Consider the following 16,724-nt stretch of genomic DNA (forward strand, 5'->3'; position numbering starts at 1 on the left):
CCTGCTGTACTTTTGGGCTGTGGCACCACATGGCACATTTTAGGTATAACATGTAGTTGAGCATGCCATCCCTTCCTTATCTGGCAAGATCAGAAAATGAGTTTTCTGGTTAAGAGGGAATCTATCCTGTATACCTAGCAGATGGATTACTGATTTTCAAAGAACAAGATTACAACAGAATGTTCTTGGTCTGCTGATTTGAATGAATTCTATTTCATGTTTAATTCAGAAGGTATTGGTTTTATAATGCTGGAAGTTCTTGTGACCAACATCTCTATCTGAAAAGTATTGAGCACCTGTTCTACTCACAGCATGTTGTGGATACCAAGGGGTAGAAACTTTATCCCCGTGCTCACAGGTAGGGGGCGTAGAGCGAGCTCACGGATGGTGGAGCTTTACGCAGGTGGCGGCGCGTGACATTAGGAGCGGTGCGGCACGGTTCACAGGTGGAAAGGTGGCTTTTGCAGGTTGTCCTTTCCACAGTCCAGTGGTCTCGGTTGTTGCACAGCAGGTGTGTGGAAGGACCAGTGCGAGTTCTAATTGCTGGAATGCAGCCTGGATCCATCAAGACGATAATTTATATTCTGCATCTCGAATGTTGCCTTTCTCTCGGAAAATTATCCCCTGAGATGTCCTCACTGAGGAAGTGTGATGATCCCTGGTACTGAAATAAGTCGTCCCCAGCGACGCTCTGGTGGGTCTGGGGCCCTTTCAGGCAGTGTGCCCTTCCCAGGTTGGAATGTATGGGGTAGAGGCACAGGGGGCTATTTACTTTTTTTTTTTTTTTTAATTTATTTGTTTATTAGCCGCACTGGGTCTTCGTTGCTGCGCGGGCTTTCTCCAGTGGGGCTGAGCAGGGGCTACTCTTCGTTGTGGTGCGTGGCTTTCTAGAGCACATGCTCAGTAGCTGTGGTGCAGGGACTTAGCTGCCCCGCATCTTGTGAGATCTTCCTGGAACAGGGGTCAAACCCATGTCTTCTGCACTGGCAGGTGGATTCTTAACCACTAGACCACCTGGGAAGTTTTGTGTTAGGCCCTTGCATGGCCTGATGCTGAATACGACAGAGTAGCCAGAGTGCTGAACCCTAGTTACTCCCTGGACACAGTCAGAAATCTTCGGGACTCCCTAGGACAACACTGAAAGTGCTGTGAGGGAGCCGCAAGTGGGGAGGGCATGCCCAGGGAGAGGGCTGAGGGAATTTGCTATCTTCTAATTTAACCTCTACACTGCCGGACATGATATTTCGATTATTTCATCGTGACAGCCACCCATGAGGTAGGAGTTCTTATCTCCTTTCTCATATGAGGCAACTGAAACTACGAAGTTAACTCTTGGAGATCACAGAGCTCCAGTGCGGCGGCGGCAACTCTGGAGGCAGACGTCCTCAGTGTCGTCCCGCTCTTGCATGCCATAGGAGGAGCACATTTGCTCCTATTTGCTGCAGCAAATCTCCTGTCAGCCCGCCTCCCCGCGGCCCTGTTCCTCGTCTGGGATTGAGTTCCCGGTCACCATTACCCTCCTGTGTGGGCTTTTTATCATTGATACCAGGTTTAGGTATAGTAAAGCGAGACCCTGCTGGAAGTGAACTGGCTTTATATAATGCAGCAGACACCAGGGTAGCACTTGTTTGTACTACCAGAGGTGGAAGCTAAAATTCGTATTGGAACCGATTTGTACAAATCTGTGACTACTACGAGCGGGAGCTCCATAAACACCTCACTTCCCTCCTGTCACCTAACAGAAAGGGTGACTCTCATCCAAGCCTTTCAGGTGACTTTTTTAAACACCTGCTCCCCACCCCTCCGCCAACCGTCTCTTTTGCAAGAAGCTGCTTTTTTAGAGAAATCGTTGTTTTTTTTTTTTTTTTTTTTAAATCACATTCCTATTATCAAAGCAAAGAGAAACCAGCAGACTGGACAGTTACTCAGTGGAAAAGAAGACTGTATCTGCTGATTTTGAAACTTTTATCCAGAAAGGGGCCAAAGAAAACATTCATTTCCTCCATAATATCCCATGAGTTTGATCCACCCCCGCCCACCGTTTTTCCCTGAAGAGGTAAATTTTAGTCTAGGAAAAGAGAAATATGGGGCTACTTGGGGGGAATAAAAACCAAACTGTGCTATAAAATTGCTTCCCCTGCCCTGACTCCCTAACACCTGGATGACAGTTCCTCTTGGCGCTATTCTTGATTCTGTTTGTTGATTTGTAGCAACAGGGAGTTGAAACGCCCTGCAAATTTGACCTGGTTTAGCCATTTCTGCGCTTGCTCTGTAGCCATTGCTCCTCTGGGAAGGGCTTAACTGGACTTAAACCTGGACTTACCTCAGGAGAAGCATCTGTTGCCGAAAATGGAGATTCAGTCCGAAGTCAATTGCTTGACCTATCTTGTTCTTTTAACTGAAAGAGATAGGAGGGGCAGTGGCAGAAAATACACACTCAGGAGAGAGGGAGACAGGCTTTGAAGACCGGCAGCTGGAGTGTGGCACAGTGACTTCTTTTCTTGCAAGTGGTGAATTGTTTGCTGGGACTGAGTTGCACAGAAGCTGTTGGTTCCCTCAGGCATTGCCATTGCGTCAGGGATTCAGAATATTCTTTATTGTTTGGTCTCTTGGTTAACACACATGTTCTCAGGAGATTCTACTGAACTGTGACCCATGGTCTCAGTCTTGGTTTCAATTATTGCATGGTGTATTCTGTGGTTTCTTCAAGGGTTTGGAAATTCTTGGGTTACCCCCCAGGCAGTGGTGTAAATACCTATGACCTCCTACTCCTTGGGGTGTGGTTCTGGAGTGTGGTGAGGAAGCCTTGGATAGGCTGGGATGGGCTGCCCACAAAAATAGAACATGCAATCATTTCCCTGCCTTGGGAGTAAGATTCCAGGTGGATGGCCAGGCCCAGATTGTGCTGGGTTACTGTAAGCCCAGAGAGCCGTGGATTGGTCTCCAGTCATCGTGTGAAATTATGTTGCCACAGCCCTGGCCTAACCCTTGGAGGATCCCTTCCCGTGGCTGCTTGTACAGCGTAGCTAAGAGGCGTGGGGAACATGGGGGAGGAACAGCCTGTGGGGTTACTTCATCGTCAAGTCACCAGGATGAGTACTTCCTGAAGGTTTTTGTGTGTCTAATCCTTTGCTGGGTAGGTGCACTTGTGAGATTGACTTCATCCTTCTCTTAGGGAATTTACAGAGTGGTTGGGGAGCCCAAAGGACAATCAGGTGACAAAGAGTGGATGCAACACGATTCTGCACGGAGTTGTGTGGTTCAGTTTGGCTGGAATGGTGGTTCTAAACTAAGGGCAATTTGTCCCCTCCCCAGGGGACTTTTACCAGTGTTTGGACATTGTTGATTGTCACAACAAGTAGCCAGGGGTGGAGTGGGGTGTTGATACTGGCATCTAGTGGATAGTGGCCAGGGATGCTGCTGAACATCCTATAATGCACAGGAGGGTCACCGCAGCAAAGAATTCAGTTCAGTTCAGTTCAGTTGCTCAGTTGTGTCCGACTCTTTGCGACCCCATGAGCTGCAGCACACCAGGCCTCCCTGTCTAACACCAACTCCTGGAGCTCACCCAAACTCATGTCCATTGTGTTGGTGATGCCATCCAACCATCTCATCCTCTGTCGTCCCCGAATTATCTGACTTCAAATGTCAGTACAGTTGTCCCTCAGTATTCACGAGAGTTTGGTTCCACAAGCCCGGCAGATAACCAAAATCTGAGGCTGCTCAAGGCTGCCATGTAAAATAACTGTATGCACTTAGCTTTCAGCATACGTAGGTTCTGCATCTGTGGATTCAGCTCATCTGGGATCCATCCTGCGGGTACCAAGGGCTGATGAGCCAAGGTGAAGACAGGATGGGCGGAAAACTCCTGCTGCTTGGTGCGCGGCACTCTGCTCAGGAGGCAGTCACAAGCCAGAGGCCTCAGGGCGGGCGAACGGAGATGTTTTAATAAAGAGGAAGGAAATAGGGGTACTTTTTCCTGCTGCTTTCTAAGCAATATGCATTATCTGCCCACAAGTTTAGAATCTTAACATCTTGGTTGCCCCAATCAGCAGGAACTATGCCTTCTCAAGGACAGGTTTAGAGTTCATTTTTTATGGCCAGTAGATAAAATCAAACTGTTTTGGAACTGATACTTTATCTCTGAAAAATCTGAACAACCACCCCCAGAAGGGTAGAATCTCAGAATTGCCCAAATATCAATAACTTTATACAGCTTAAAGAACAGTTGTTTAGTCACTCAGTCATGTCCAACTGTTGTGACCCCACTAACTATAACCCACCAGTCTCCTCTGTCCATGTGATTTTCCAGGCAAGAATACTGGTATGGGTTGCCATTTCCTTCTCCAGAAGATCTTCCCACCCCCGGGATGGAACCTGCATCTCCTGCTTGACAGGCAGATTCTTTACCATTGAGCCTCCTGGGGAGCCCTAAAGAACCATTAGGCTACAGTTATTTTAATAACAATCCATATCTCAAGCTGGATGCCTATTGCTGTGGCCCTTGTTGTTGTTGTTCATCGCTCAGTTGTATCTGACGCTGTGTGAATCCGTGGACTGCAGCACACCAGGCTTCCCTGTCCTTCACCCTCTCCTGGAGTTTGCCCAGACTCATGTCCATTGAGTTGGTGATGCCATGCAACCATCTCATCTTCTGTTGTCCCCTTCTTCTCCTGTTTTCTATCTTTCCCAGCATCAGTGTCTTTTCCATTGAGTCGGCTCTTCGCATCATGTGGCCAAAGTATTGGAGCTTCAGCTTCAGCGTCAGTCCTTCCAATGAATATTCAGGATTGATTTCCTTAGGATTGACTGGGTGGATCTCTTTGCAGTCCAAGGGATTCTCGAATCTCCTCCAGCATCACAGTTTTGGAAGGCATCAATTCTTTGGCACTCAGCTTTTTAATTGTCCAGCTCTCATATCCATACATGACTACTGGAAAAACCATAGCTTTGACCATATGGACCTTTGTAAGCAAAGTAATCTCTCTGCTTTTTAATACGCTGTCCAGGTTTGTCATTGCTTTTCTTCCAAGGAGCAAGCGTCTTTTAATTTCATGGCTGCAGGCACCGTCCACAGTGATTTTGGAGCTCAAGAAAATAAAATCTGTCACTGTTTCCATTGTCTCCCCATCTGTTTGTCCTGAAGGAATGGGACTGGATGCCATGATCTTGGTTTTTTGAATGTTGAGTTTTAAGCCAGCTTTTTCACTCTCCTCTTTCACCTTCTTCAAGAGACTCTTTAGTTCCTCTTCACTTTTCTGCCATTTGGGTGGTGTCATCTGTATATCTGAGGTTGTTGATATTTCTCCCAGCACTCTTGGTTCCAGCTTGTGCTTCATCCGGGAGGGCATTTCGCATGATGTACTCTACTTAGAAGTTAAATGAGCAGGGTGACAATATTCAACTTTGATGTACTCCTTTCCCAATTTTGAACCAGTCCATTGTTCCATGTCCAGTTCTAATTATTACTTCTTGACTGCATCATAATCTATCTTTGATAACAGAAAAGGGGGATGCTAAATTCCCCTTCTTCTAAATCATCTGGTGTCTCTTTTAATCTTTAGATGTCAGGTCTTAAAATTCAGAAAGTTCTTTAAGGTTATTCAATCTTTTGAAGAAAGCCTCTGGATTCTGAAGATTTTAAGAAGTCTTGTATCTGTTCGCTCAGGGGTAACATTTTTAATGTAACCCTTTGTTGAGGTAGAAGCCAGTGGTTTCCTTGAACTTTCTACTGGCAATAAATCTCTGGTACTGGTCTCTAGTGGAGGAGGGCACGGTAACCTACTCCAGTATTCTTGCCTGGAGAATCCCATGGACAGAGAGCTGCAGGCTACAGTCCATAAGGTGGCAAAGAGTCAGAAGTGACTGAGTGACTGAGCACTGGTCTTTAGACAGTCAGGCACACAAGACAAGTCCCATTAATATTTCTTTTGCCCCCAACAAAAGCTTGGTGCAGTGGGGTGGAACTACTGAGGAAAAAACGAGGTTACATTTAGAATTTTGCTTAAAGTGAAGAAGGGCTCTGAGACCCCACGTGTCCTTCACTGTCCAGTGAAACCGTAGTGAATCTTTCTCAAAGAACATCAGCAACAAGTTAACATGTACCTTCAATATTTCATATCCCCTTGAAAACTGCACCTCTTTTTGGGCAAAGTGATTATTTGATTTGATCAAGACGTGTTCAAGGTAAAGCAAAGACTTGATGAGCTAGGGCCCAGTCATGGAAAGAATACTGAACCGAAAGTCAGGAGATCCGAGTTTTGACAGTCCCAATTCTGTCATCTGCAGGCTTAGGCTAGGTGTCAGTTCCTCCTTTGTAAGATAAGGGTGGTAGCACTTCTCATCCCTTGTCGGGTGCTGGCTGGCAGGCTCAAAGGTGAGGCTGACTGTTCAAGAAATTTGAAAAGCTTTTGAGTCCTGTAAAAATGTGTATTATATAAACTGACTAGGTATGTGTGTGTTGTGTATATAACCATCATTGCTTCAAATTATGACTCTGAGGCTTTGTCACATTATTGGGGGGGGGTGGGGGGAAGGGATGAATTCTGTTGATTGGACTGTATTTGAGGCACAAAATGAACCTGAATATTTTAGGAAGATTTTCAGCAATAAGAACTGAAACAGAAGCTTTTTTTTTTAATCTAACAATTTACTAATTTCAACGTTCCTCAAAGGCAAAGTCCATGTCTTATCTGTCATTTTTGTGCCTGTCAGCATCCAGCATGAAAGTTTAGGATAACTGCTAATTATTCAGGGTTTTTTCCACTAAAATTCAGGCTTTAGATCTAGAAAACTTGTTCTAGGTATGTGATCACTCTGAATCTCGGTTTTCTGGTTTCCCGTAAAAAGAGAGGAATATGTAACTTGGATAAAAACGCCCAGCCAGATGCTTGATAAACACAGGCACTGGGCAGAACTTGGTTTTCTGTCTCATTTCCTGAGTGTTGTGGCTGGAGGTTTTCCTGACTGGCTAGAGACCCTCCTCTTTGTCTAGGTACCTGTTTTGTGTGGCACTTGTAAGATGTAGCTGGAGCCTCGGTCTAGAGAGTTCAGATGTCTGCCATTCATATTTGGGCCTCTGAGCAGGTCTTAGCCTCAGAGTGAGAGGATGAATGGGGTATTACTGAGCTTGAGAGCAGGAGGAGCTCATCGGATGCCCACAGGGGCTAGGCAGTGACATGCTTGAGTCAAGCAGATGCGGTTTTTGGACAGTAGGGATTTTTGGACAGTAGGGGTTTTGGGGAGGCCAAGGTGGAGCTCGAGGCCATGTACAACTGTAACCCTATCTGATATGGCCCCAGGATTTTCAGAAGCTGGAAATCAGAATTTCTGTATGAATCCTTTTCATTTTAAGATGTTGACAGTTAATTTCATTTTTTTTTATTGTAAAACAAAGGTACCACGTGGACGTAGAACTCAGTAGTGGGCCCTTTGTGGCCCATGGGTGAGCAGTTTGCAATCCCTGCTTTCAAACAGGAGGGGCAGATACAGCTAATACAGAACGCAGGGACTTGCCCTCCTGACCAGCTGTGGAGACATTATAGTAGAACTGCCTTCCTGCTCTCTGAGTCCTGCTTGCTTTGTCACATGCTCCCTGCTATTTTGTCCCTCAGATTTGCACCAGCCCTTGCTGAAGAAGGCATACTTCTCGGTGCATTTATTCTATGGCAGAAGAAGCCAGTGATGAGGGATTGCCAGGATACCTCAAGGGAGAACTTTTTTCCTCGTAAGTGTCCAGGGGTGAGAGAGTGGCAGGTTAACCCAGTGTCCTGAGCCTCTTCCCTGCTGCTCCCTCAGCGGGGGGCACCTCTGCCCAGTCTCATGCTACCCCAACCTTTCATTCACAGCAGCCACCCCCACCTTGGCCATTCCCCTCACATCATCAGCAACCAGTATAACTGACTCCAAAGTACTTATGAGTCTCTGGAATGTTCATTTGTCAGCCCTCACTAGAATTTTAAGTTTCACGAGGCCAAGGAGCCTGAGGTCCAAGGACAGTGAGTGAGCGGCACATAGTAGGTGGTCCATAAAATACTTGTTGAAAGAAACGAGTGAACAAATGAATGAGCTGCTCAGATGCCTTTGGAGAAAGAAACTGTTTTATGCACATCACTGCCAGGGCTGCAGGCTGGGAAAGAAGGCAGAGTGGGCGGGGAGGAAGAAGGAATGGTGGGAGAGGGTGGGGGAGCTCCTCTAATTCTGTGCGGTGGGGGTCACATAGGGTGGAGTCATGGGGTGCTACCCTCAGCCTGGGCTTCCTTCCAGGCCTGGCGCACCTCGATCTTCACCTTGAAAGGTTTGATCTGCAAGACGAGACTGGCATGGCCCTCCAGAGAGGGTAGCTTCCCATCATCCGGGATCTCCAGGTTGAACCTCTGCAGCAGCCGGGACATGAAGAGGAAGAGCTCCTGGCGGGCTAGCATCTCACCTACGCAGGAGCGGGGTCCTGCTCCAAAGGGCAAGTAGCTTAATGATGGCGAGATGAGTTGCGTCCCTGTGGGGTCCAAGAAGCGCTCTGCGGACACAAGGAGCCATCAGCGAGGGGCCAGGGTCAGTGTCAGTAGAGGAGTAGGGGGAGGACAAGGCCCTGCCTGGGGAGCCCCAGTCTGAGAAGGTGGACAGCCTTATTTGGGTGGGGGGGGGGGCGGCAATCTTAGGAGAGATAAATGCCCTGCTCTCAGGTAGCCCTTAATCACACAGAGAAGATGGAATATTCAGGAAGGATGAAAAGGTGTATTAAACATGAAAATGGCACCATCCCACAGGAAAGGGGGCTGACTTCACAGGAGACATATGCCTATGGGCCTTCTCAGAAGAGGAGGCTGCAGTTGGTGGAAGGAGAGTGGGGAACCCAGCTGTGAAGAATCTGGGTAAGTGTAGGGTAGGCTAGGGGTGTCAACAGGTCCATGTAGTGGGAGTCAGGAGTCTTCTAGCAGGAAGCTTGGCAGAAGGGAAGCAATGCTGGAGAGGTGGGCACAGAGGGGGCTGTGTGGCTGGCGGGGCAGGACAGAACAGGGACTCACCGGGCATGAACAGGTCGGGATGCTGCCACTCCTTCTCACTGTGATGCAGTGCCCACAGGTTGACCACAACGTCTGTGCCTTTGTCAATGGTAAGGTCGCCAATGCTGCTCCAGAGAGGGAGAGGAAAAGAGGGTCTGGAGTATCGTTCTTCCCCACCTTCTCTGCCCCAAGTCTCCGTGGTCATTACCCTGGGGAAAAGAGTCCTTTGCTCCCTCATGCCCGCTCCCTCATGCCCACTCCCTCATGCCCACTCCTGCATCTTCTCCTCAGCTTCTGCCAGATTGAATATGAATCCAGCCCTCTCTTCCTGAGTAGCACTTAGGATCAACACTTGTGGGTCTGTTAGGGCCTGTGGGTGTGCATATTGAGCTGGTGCGTGTGTGCATGAGTGCGTGTGTGTGTGTGTTGCGGCTTTTGGATTGGGTAGGAGCACGTGTCTCCCAGGCAGCGGGCAGCTTCTGAGGGAGGTCAGGTCGATGGGTCAGTGGGTGTCAGTGGGTAGGAGACACACTGGTCAGTAGGTCGTGGGTACGATGATCGGTTGACAGTGGTTGACTGTAGGTTGACCAGCCAGCTGGAAGGGTCAGATGCTGGGGGAGGGACCAGGAGGGTTGGATGTTCCTGGGAGGGAAGGCACACCTGGAGTCAATGACAGCCTTGTGGGGGATCAGCGTAGGGGCCACAGGCCGGATTCGGAGCACTTCTCTGATGGTCGCCTCCAGCAGGACAAGGCGGTTCCGGTCACTGATGGTTGGGGTGCGATTGAAACCTATAATCTGGTCAATGTCATCCTGGATCCTCTTCTTCAACTGGGGGCCAGAACAGGGTGGATGTTACCAGGGTGTATCAGCCCAGGAGGAGCAAGGGCTTAGAAGAACCTACTGTCACACCCAGAAGGGCAAGACCCTTCCCAGAGGTGGCTCTACAACCCTGGCTTTGCTTGCAGAAGATGGGGCAGCTCCAGCCAAAGGACAGAGCAACCACTGCTTGGGTAAAGGGTCCAACCCAATCATCCTGCAAAGAAGTCCCGAGGTATGGACTCTCCCTTTCCCTGGAGCAGAGGTGAGTGTGCCTGGGGTCAGGAGTGCTTGGGAAGGCTCAGGTAGAGAGAAACTCACTGAAGGATGGTGTAGCAGGTAGGCCACGATCCACTTTATCACAGACGTGGTGGTCTCCACACCAGCCCCGAAGATGTCCCCTATGGTAGCGAGCATGTGTCTATTTGAAAGCAGCTTTGAATCCTGGTCTGGGCCAGCATTGTTATTGTCTGCATTCACCTTGGCTTGGATCAGTATGTGCAGCAAGTTAGTGATGGAATCACTGCTGAAGTTCTCCTGGTTGGGTGAGATTGGGAGACGATGAAGAGAAAGGAGCCCCATCTGCAACCCCTGCCATACTCTCACCCAGACTGTAGACACAAAGGCTTCTCCCACTTGGAAATGAGGGAGTGGAGTGAGGCTAGTCAGGACCCATGAACTGGTGGAAGTGGAAAAAACACTGGGCCCTCTTTAAATTTGCAGGGTGGATGGGTCCCTTCAGGGTCCTCTGCAGTTCCTCACTTCTCTACTCCTACTTATTTATTTTTATATTTATTATTAAGTCAGGATTATTGAGCACCGACTCTATGGCAGGCTCGCGGCTAGGTGCTGGAGCTCCTACACTGTCCAAAATGGACCCTACCCTGCTCTCCTGCCACTTTCCACCTGACTCGTCATCTCTTCTGCTCCATCACCTACCTGACATTTTTCAAGGATTTCATTCAGCAATTCATTTCGCGTTTGAACACAACCCTTCATCTTTTCCATGGCTTTGCTGGGGAAAATCTGCAAAGTGGAAATGTTAGATTCTCCCTGGCGCTCAACCTTCAGCCAGAATGGAAAGCAGGACAGGGACCCAGAATGGGACCATCGGTGACAACCAGGACAATTCCAAACAAGGGAGAAAGGAGTCACCTCCACTCCCCCTTCAATCAAACGTCTAGCACTGACTGAGACTTTACTCAGGTAACACAGACTTGAGTCTCACGGCATGATTAAGGTCCTTAACTTTTTGAAGCCTGTATTTTCATCTGCATGGGGATAATAAACCCACTTCCAAAGGCAATGCATGATTAATGCATGTGGAGCTTTGGGACTGGCACATGGCATTTCCCAGGTGCTCAGCGGGTAAAGACTCTGCCTGCAATGCAGGAGACGTGTGTTCAATCCCTAGGTTGGGAAGGTGCCCTGTAGAAGGAAATGGCAACCCATTCCAGTATTCTTGCTTTGGAAATCCCATGGACAGAGGAGTCGGGTGGGTAACAGTTGTGGGGTCTCAAGAGTCAGACACGACTGAGTGAGTAAACAACAACACCAACAACGTTATCATGAGCAATAAAACCCATAATTTAAAAGCTAAACCTATTTCTGTAGAGAAGCAGCAAGATTTTGAAGAGTCAGAGGAGGTAGAGGTCACTGTAATTGAGGTCGTCAGAAAAAAATGAGGTTTGGAGTGAACCGTAAGAGGAAAGAACTGGGGATACGATCAGGGTCTGCTGAGGTCTGCCCATAGGACCTGGCCCCATCCTCACCTTCAGCACAGGGAATATGTCTAACAGAACTTCCTTGCTCAGAACCTCCAGGATGCCATCATTGACATTTTGTATGGCCTTCAGGGCAGGATCCTCATTCTTGAAGGAGAAGTTGAAGCAGATAAAGCTGATTATGTTGGTCACCGCCAGAGAGAGAGGCTCGGACAGATCTATGGCCTCTCCATGCTGGGTGGCCAGGAAATCACAGAGCACATTGGCTTCCTGATTAACTGGGGAGAGAGAGGGGTGTGAGGGAGGGAGTTGAGTCATCCCTTCACCGCCATCTCGACCAGTTCCATCTGAATCGAAGAGAGCAGATGTCCAGCAGATGGCAGTGGTAGCCAAGAAAATGTGGAATGGAGGTACCAGAACCCTCTCCCTCCCCAACCCTCTGCAGGCTCCTTCAGCCCAGGGCCAGCCAGGCACTCACTGATCTTCTCTAACTTCAGGTTGCCATCCTTGAACAGGGCAAAGGCATTCAGTGCCAGCTTCCGATGCAGCTGCCAGTGGGCACCATGGTCGGCAAAGGCAATGCCCTTTTGGTTGTCTGACAGGATGTCTAGAGTGGCCTTTGGAAAGCAGAAAAGGACATAGGACTCAGACACCATCCACCTGCCCTCCCCGAGGGCAATGAGGCTGGTAGCTGTTGCGCAGCCTCCTTATAGAGCTCCCTGCTTCACTCCACCCTGACTGCAAGGCCTTGGCAGGACAGAACCTATGGCCTGATACTCCCAGTTCCAACAGAGAGACAGAGTAAGGCAAAAGGAGGAACCCTGAATTAGATTGTTCAGATCAATGACAGGGTGAGGCAGCTGTGATGGGATGGACTCTCTAAACTTGTAGGAGCAGAGATTGAGGACACACCAGGCCCCTACCCTTCCCTGGGTCCTCTGGGGATGGGGGCAGCTAAAGGCACAGCAGCTGAGCCCCCTTTAGTTCTCCCTTCCATTGCCAGCCGTGTGCCCAATACAGGCCCACATCGGGAGAGGCACATGTCTTGTCCACCCAGCTTGGACATGGGCCAAGCTGCTTCTGCCCAGAAGACCCCCAAAACTATACAGGGTCCCCCAGACCTTCTGTCCTCTATCCCCATATCTGCAGGCCCCATCAGACTAGCCGCCTCCTTCTTCTTTGCCCTGGAGAGAAGAAGCCCAGCAGAGATGGGAGAGGGTAGTTGGCCCAAGAACCAGGCCGACTGGCCCAAGCAAAGAAGAGTCAAGCCTTGGTCTGATCAAAGATGAGCAGCCAGGGGGCATTGCCCAGGACATTCAGGGGAGTCCCCTCAGCCAGGTGCTGTATTGGAGGCTGGCAGTGTTCCTGGTTGACTAGCTCCTACTCCCTTCTGCCCCCGGGAACAAACAGAAAGCTCGACAGGTTGAATCTTCAGCGTCCTCCCCAAAAGTGCTTGCATAGGTCAATTCCCCAGGGCTGGAGCAGCTCGAGGAAGCCCCAGGGAAATAGTGATCCCAGCCCTCCAAGAATCAGGGTACTTCCCCCTCACAACTTTTTGCGGAAGACAGGAATCACTAACCCGTTTTCCATGTGAACAGTGTTCATCAAGGCTAGTTATTGAGAACTTCCAGCACTGGGCTAAATGCTTTACAGATACTCTTTCAGTGAATCATGAGAGCTCAGATTTCAGGCTCAGAGAGCTAGACTCTTGGGCTTTCCAAGTGGCTTAGATGATAAAGAACTTTTACACAATGGGTGAGACCTGGGTTCGATTCCCGGGTCAGGAGGCTACCCCAGAGTAGGAAATGGCAACCCACTCTAGTATGCTTGCCTGGAGAAATCTGTGGAGAGAGGAGTGTTGTGGGCTAGTCCATGGGGTTGCAAGGAGTCGGTCAAGACTCAGCAGCTCACACTTTCACTTTTTCAGCTGGGAGAGATGATGTTGTAAGGGCTCCCTGACCCCCTCAAACCACCACTCCCACCCTGTCCCACCTCCAGAAACAGCCAGAAAATAAAGTCTTCCTTTAATTCTTCCTGCCTAGCTTAGAAGCTGGGTGAAGTCTGAGGGGTCGCTCCCCACCCACAGCCCCACCAGTCTGTTACTGGAAGAATCACAGGATTCTTCTGGAACTAGAAGGGGCATTGCAGGCATGGCCTTGGCTGAAGAGCTCAACGTGCCCAGGGGCTGGTGAGGGGAGGGGTCAGAGGCATTACTTACCACTTTGGGACGCCCAGAGAATTCCTTGCCCTTCTTGAGAAGCACCTCCCTGGCCAACTGGTGGTGTCCAATCATCACAGTCGTCTTGGAACCCAAACGAAAGGAATAGATGGGGCCATATTTTTCCTGCAGCTTGAAGAAGTTCTTGTGCTGCTGGCCACGTCTGGGGAGGAACGGCAGGCTGCCCACCAGGGGCAGGGATGGGAGGCTCCTGGGGTACTTGGCACCAGAGTGCTTGGTCTTGGGCCAAAATAAATAGGCGAGGGTGAGCAGAAAGACAGCCAGGAGCAGCCACATTGTGTCTGGGTGGCAGCAGTCAGGACAAAGAGCTGTGGAGTGGCTTCAGCCACCTTAGGGTACAAGAAGGCCTTTTTAAGGGCTCCCCTGACCTTCTCCTTGACTTTATGTTAATGCTCACCTTGTGGAAGTTTATCCTGCAGCACAGCCAGGAGTCCTCTTCCAGAATGAGGAAGGGAGAGGAGGCTTCTTTCAAGAGCTGGCTCCACACCAGGGCAAACCCCTAGGGGAGGGGCTAGGTAAGGGCACAGATAGCTAGTCCCTGTCCCTTGCTCACTGTCTATCAACGTCTCTAGAGTGGGCAGAAGCAAATGATATCTGGATCAGGAATCACGGCTTGGGACACTCTGTATTACGAAATCACAATCAACAGACAGCTATCCAATTTTATCAGTTGAGCAAAGTGAGGCTTCCCAGGGTAAGGCTTGAATAAAGTCACACAGATAGTGATGCATTGAATGCAGTTCTCTTCATTCCATGTTTGCTGCTTTTGCCTGGGGGAGTGAAACCCTTGGGTTGAGATCAGGGGCCCTATTGTCAGACGGGTTTAGCCTCAAATTCTAGCTTAACCCCTTTCTTGCTATATGACTTAAAAAGGTTTAGTATGTTAAAGTATACATAGCATGAAGTTTACCATTTTGAGTGTACAATTCAGTAGCATTGAATATACTTCACAGTGTTGTACAGCCATCACCACTGTCTACTTCCAAAACTGTCTTCTTAACCCCAAACATAAAGTATATCCACGAAGCAATAACTCCCCCTTCGCCTCCCCCCAGGCCCTGGTAAACTCTAATCTGTCTCTGTGAATATGCCTATTTCACTTAAGTGGAATCATATAACATTTGGTCTTTTGTGACTGGCTTGTTTCACTAGGCGTAATGTTTTCAAGGTTCATCTACTTTGTAGCATATGTCAGAACTTCATTCATTTCCTAAATATTTGTTTATTTGGTTGTGCTGGGAGTTGGCTGCAGTACTCAAGATCTTTAGTCTTCATTGCAGCATGTGGGTTCTAGTTCCCTGGCCAGGGATTGAACCTGAGCCCCCTGCATTAGAGGTGTAGAATCTTAGCCACCGGACCACAAGGGAAGGCCCCTCCACTCCTTCTTATGACTGAACAATCTTCTAGTAAGCGGGTATGCCACCTTTCGTTTGTTCATCCTCAATTGATGGACACTTAGGTTGTTTCCACTTTCGGCTACTGTGAATAGTGCTGCTATGGACAGGGGTGTACACGTCCACAGCATGTACATAGTATCTATTTGGGTCCCTGTTTTCAATTTTGGGGGTGGTAAATACGTGGAAGTGGAATCGCTGGGTCATATAGTAACTCTATTGTTACTTAACCTGTTTTACGGAGAAGGCAATGGCACCCCACTCCAGTGTTCTTGCCTGGAAAATCCCAGGGACGGGGGAGCCTGGTGGGCTGCCGTCTCTGGGCTCGCACAGAGTCGGACATGACTGAAGTGACTTAGCAGCAACCTGTTTTAAAATTCAGTTTCCTCTCTATAATGGGAATAACAGTGGAATATACTTCTTGTTTTTTAAAGTTTAATGTTCATTTATTCATTTATTAATCAATTAATTAACTATTGGCTTCCAAGACCTTAACTTTTCAAAAGCCCTTTGTTCCCAACATTAGTGTGGACAATGCTCTTGCAGGATGCCTTTCCTTTTGGGTCTTAGACAGGTAATGGAACGGGTGGTCTGGGGATTGGGTTCGGAAAGGGAAGAGGGTGGGAGCTTACTTATCGCACTACTGCTTTGGGTGGAGGGAGCCTTTTAGAAAATGTCTCGCAGTTATAGCAGGCCAGCTCCCTTACAGAATTTTCCAGGCTTTTCTTCCTGCTTTCTAGTTGCTCCTTACTCCCCTGGCCACCGGCTTCTTAACCCCCATGTATCCCTGAGCTCTTGCTGGATTATCTGTTCTGATTTTCCATAAGACACCGTAAAACCATTGCCAAAGCCTTAGTGAGGAAACAGTTGAGGGGTGAGGCCGGGAAGGGGAGAGGCGGAGCAGGATTCCTGATCAAAACCCCTTTTATTCCTTCTCCATTTTGATTGGGTTAGTGAGCAGCGATTTCTTCACAGTTCTCTGCTTCTGAAGAGATTCTGAGTTGGGGTGGGGGGCCTTCTTTTAAAGGGAAGGGCTCCTTTTAGAGACTTTCTCCTTTTAAGCCTGTGGTCAGGGCTGTGGGTCCGAGGGACGTCCTGAATGTTTCAGAGGGGTGGGGGTGGGACTGACCACACTCTGGTCTTCCTGATGGATTTTTCCAAGCCAGCAGACCCCCGTGGCAGAGACTTGAGTACTTGCGAGCTGCCGTTTGAAGTAGGGGCACTTGAGTTATAGCCGGTAACCTAGTGTGGAATGAGAAAACAGTAGCGACCAACTGCGGTCTTCTGAGAACACAGCTGTTGCCAACTATTTGTTCCAGGGCTTCTGAGATCAGGCCACCCCCGCCCCCTCTTTGGTCTGAGAGGCAAGTCTGTATTGGAATGTGTAGCTGTAATCAGCAGCGGCTGTAAGCGGGGGTGGGGACAGACACACACCATTCTGCTGCCTGTTCCTGGGTGAGAAAAAACCACAGATGTGATCAAACCAGAGTCTTACAAAAGAAATATATATGCTTCTAGGGACTGCTGTTTAACCTCATGCTTAGAAC

The 16,724-nt window shown here is 48.9% G+C and overlaps 1 protein-coding gene across 2 annotated transcripts; it reads right to left on the minus strand.

Moving 5' to 3' along the window:
• Nucleotides 1–8,081: 8,081 nt before the first annotated feature.
• Nucleotides 8,082–14,129, minus strand: LOC139179964 (steroid 17-alpha-hydroxylase/17,20 lyase). 2 transcript variants are annotated; one of them, XM_070780747.1, is made up of 8 exons: nt 13,763–14,129; nt 12,023–12,161; nt 11,593–11,822; nt 10,760–10,846; nt 10,142–10,357; nt 9,663–9,832; nt 9,024–9,127; nt 8,082–8,446 (listed from the first exon to the last, which is right to left on the minus strand). In XM_070780747.1, the coding sequence occupies exons 1-8, from the start codon at nt 14,057–14,059 to the stop codon at nt 8,229–8,231; spliced, it is 1,461 nt and encodes a 486-aa protein (XP_070636848.1). In that variant the 5' UTR covers nt 14,060–14,129; the 3' UTR covers nt 8,082–8,228. The 2 variants fall into 2 exon arrangements, with proteins under 2 accessions (XP_070636848.1, XP_070636847.1); XM_070780746.1 differs by having other exon boundaries at nt 8,082–8,515.
• Between the last annotated feature and the right edge of the window lie 2,595 nt (nt 14,130–16,724).

Source organism: Bos indicus, chromosome 26 (assembly GCF_029378745.1).
Source record: "Bos indicus isolate NIAB-ARS_2022 breed Sahiwal x Tharparkar chromosome 26, NIAB-ARS_B.indTharparkar_mat_pri_1.0, whole genome shotgun sequence".
Lineage (NCBI taxonomy): Eukaryota > Metazoa > Chordata > Mammalia > Artiodactyla > Bovidae > Bos > Bos indicus.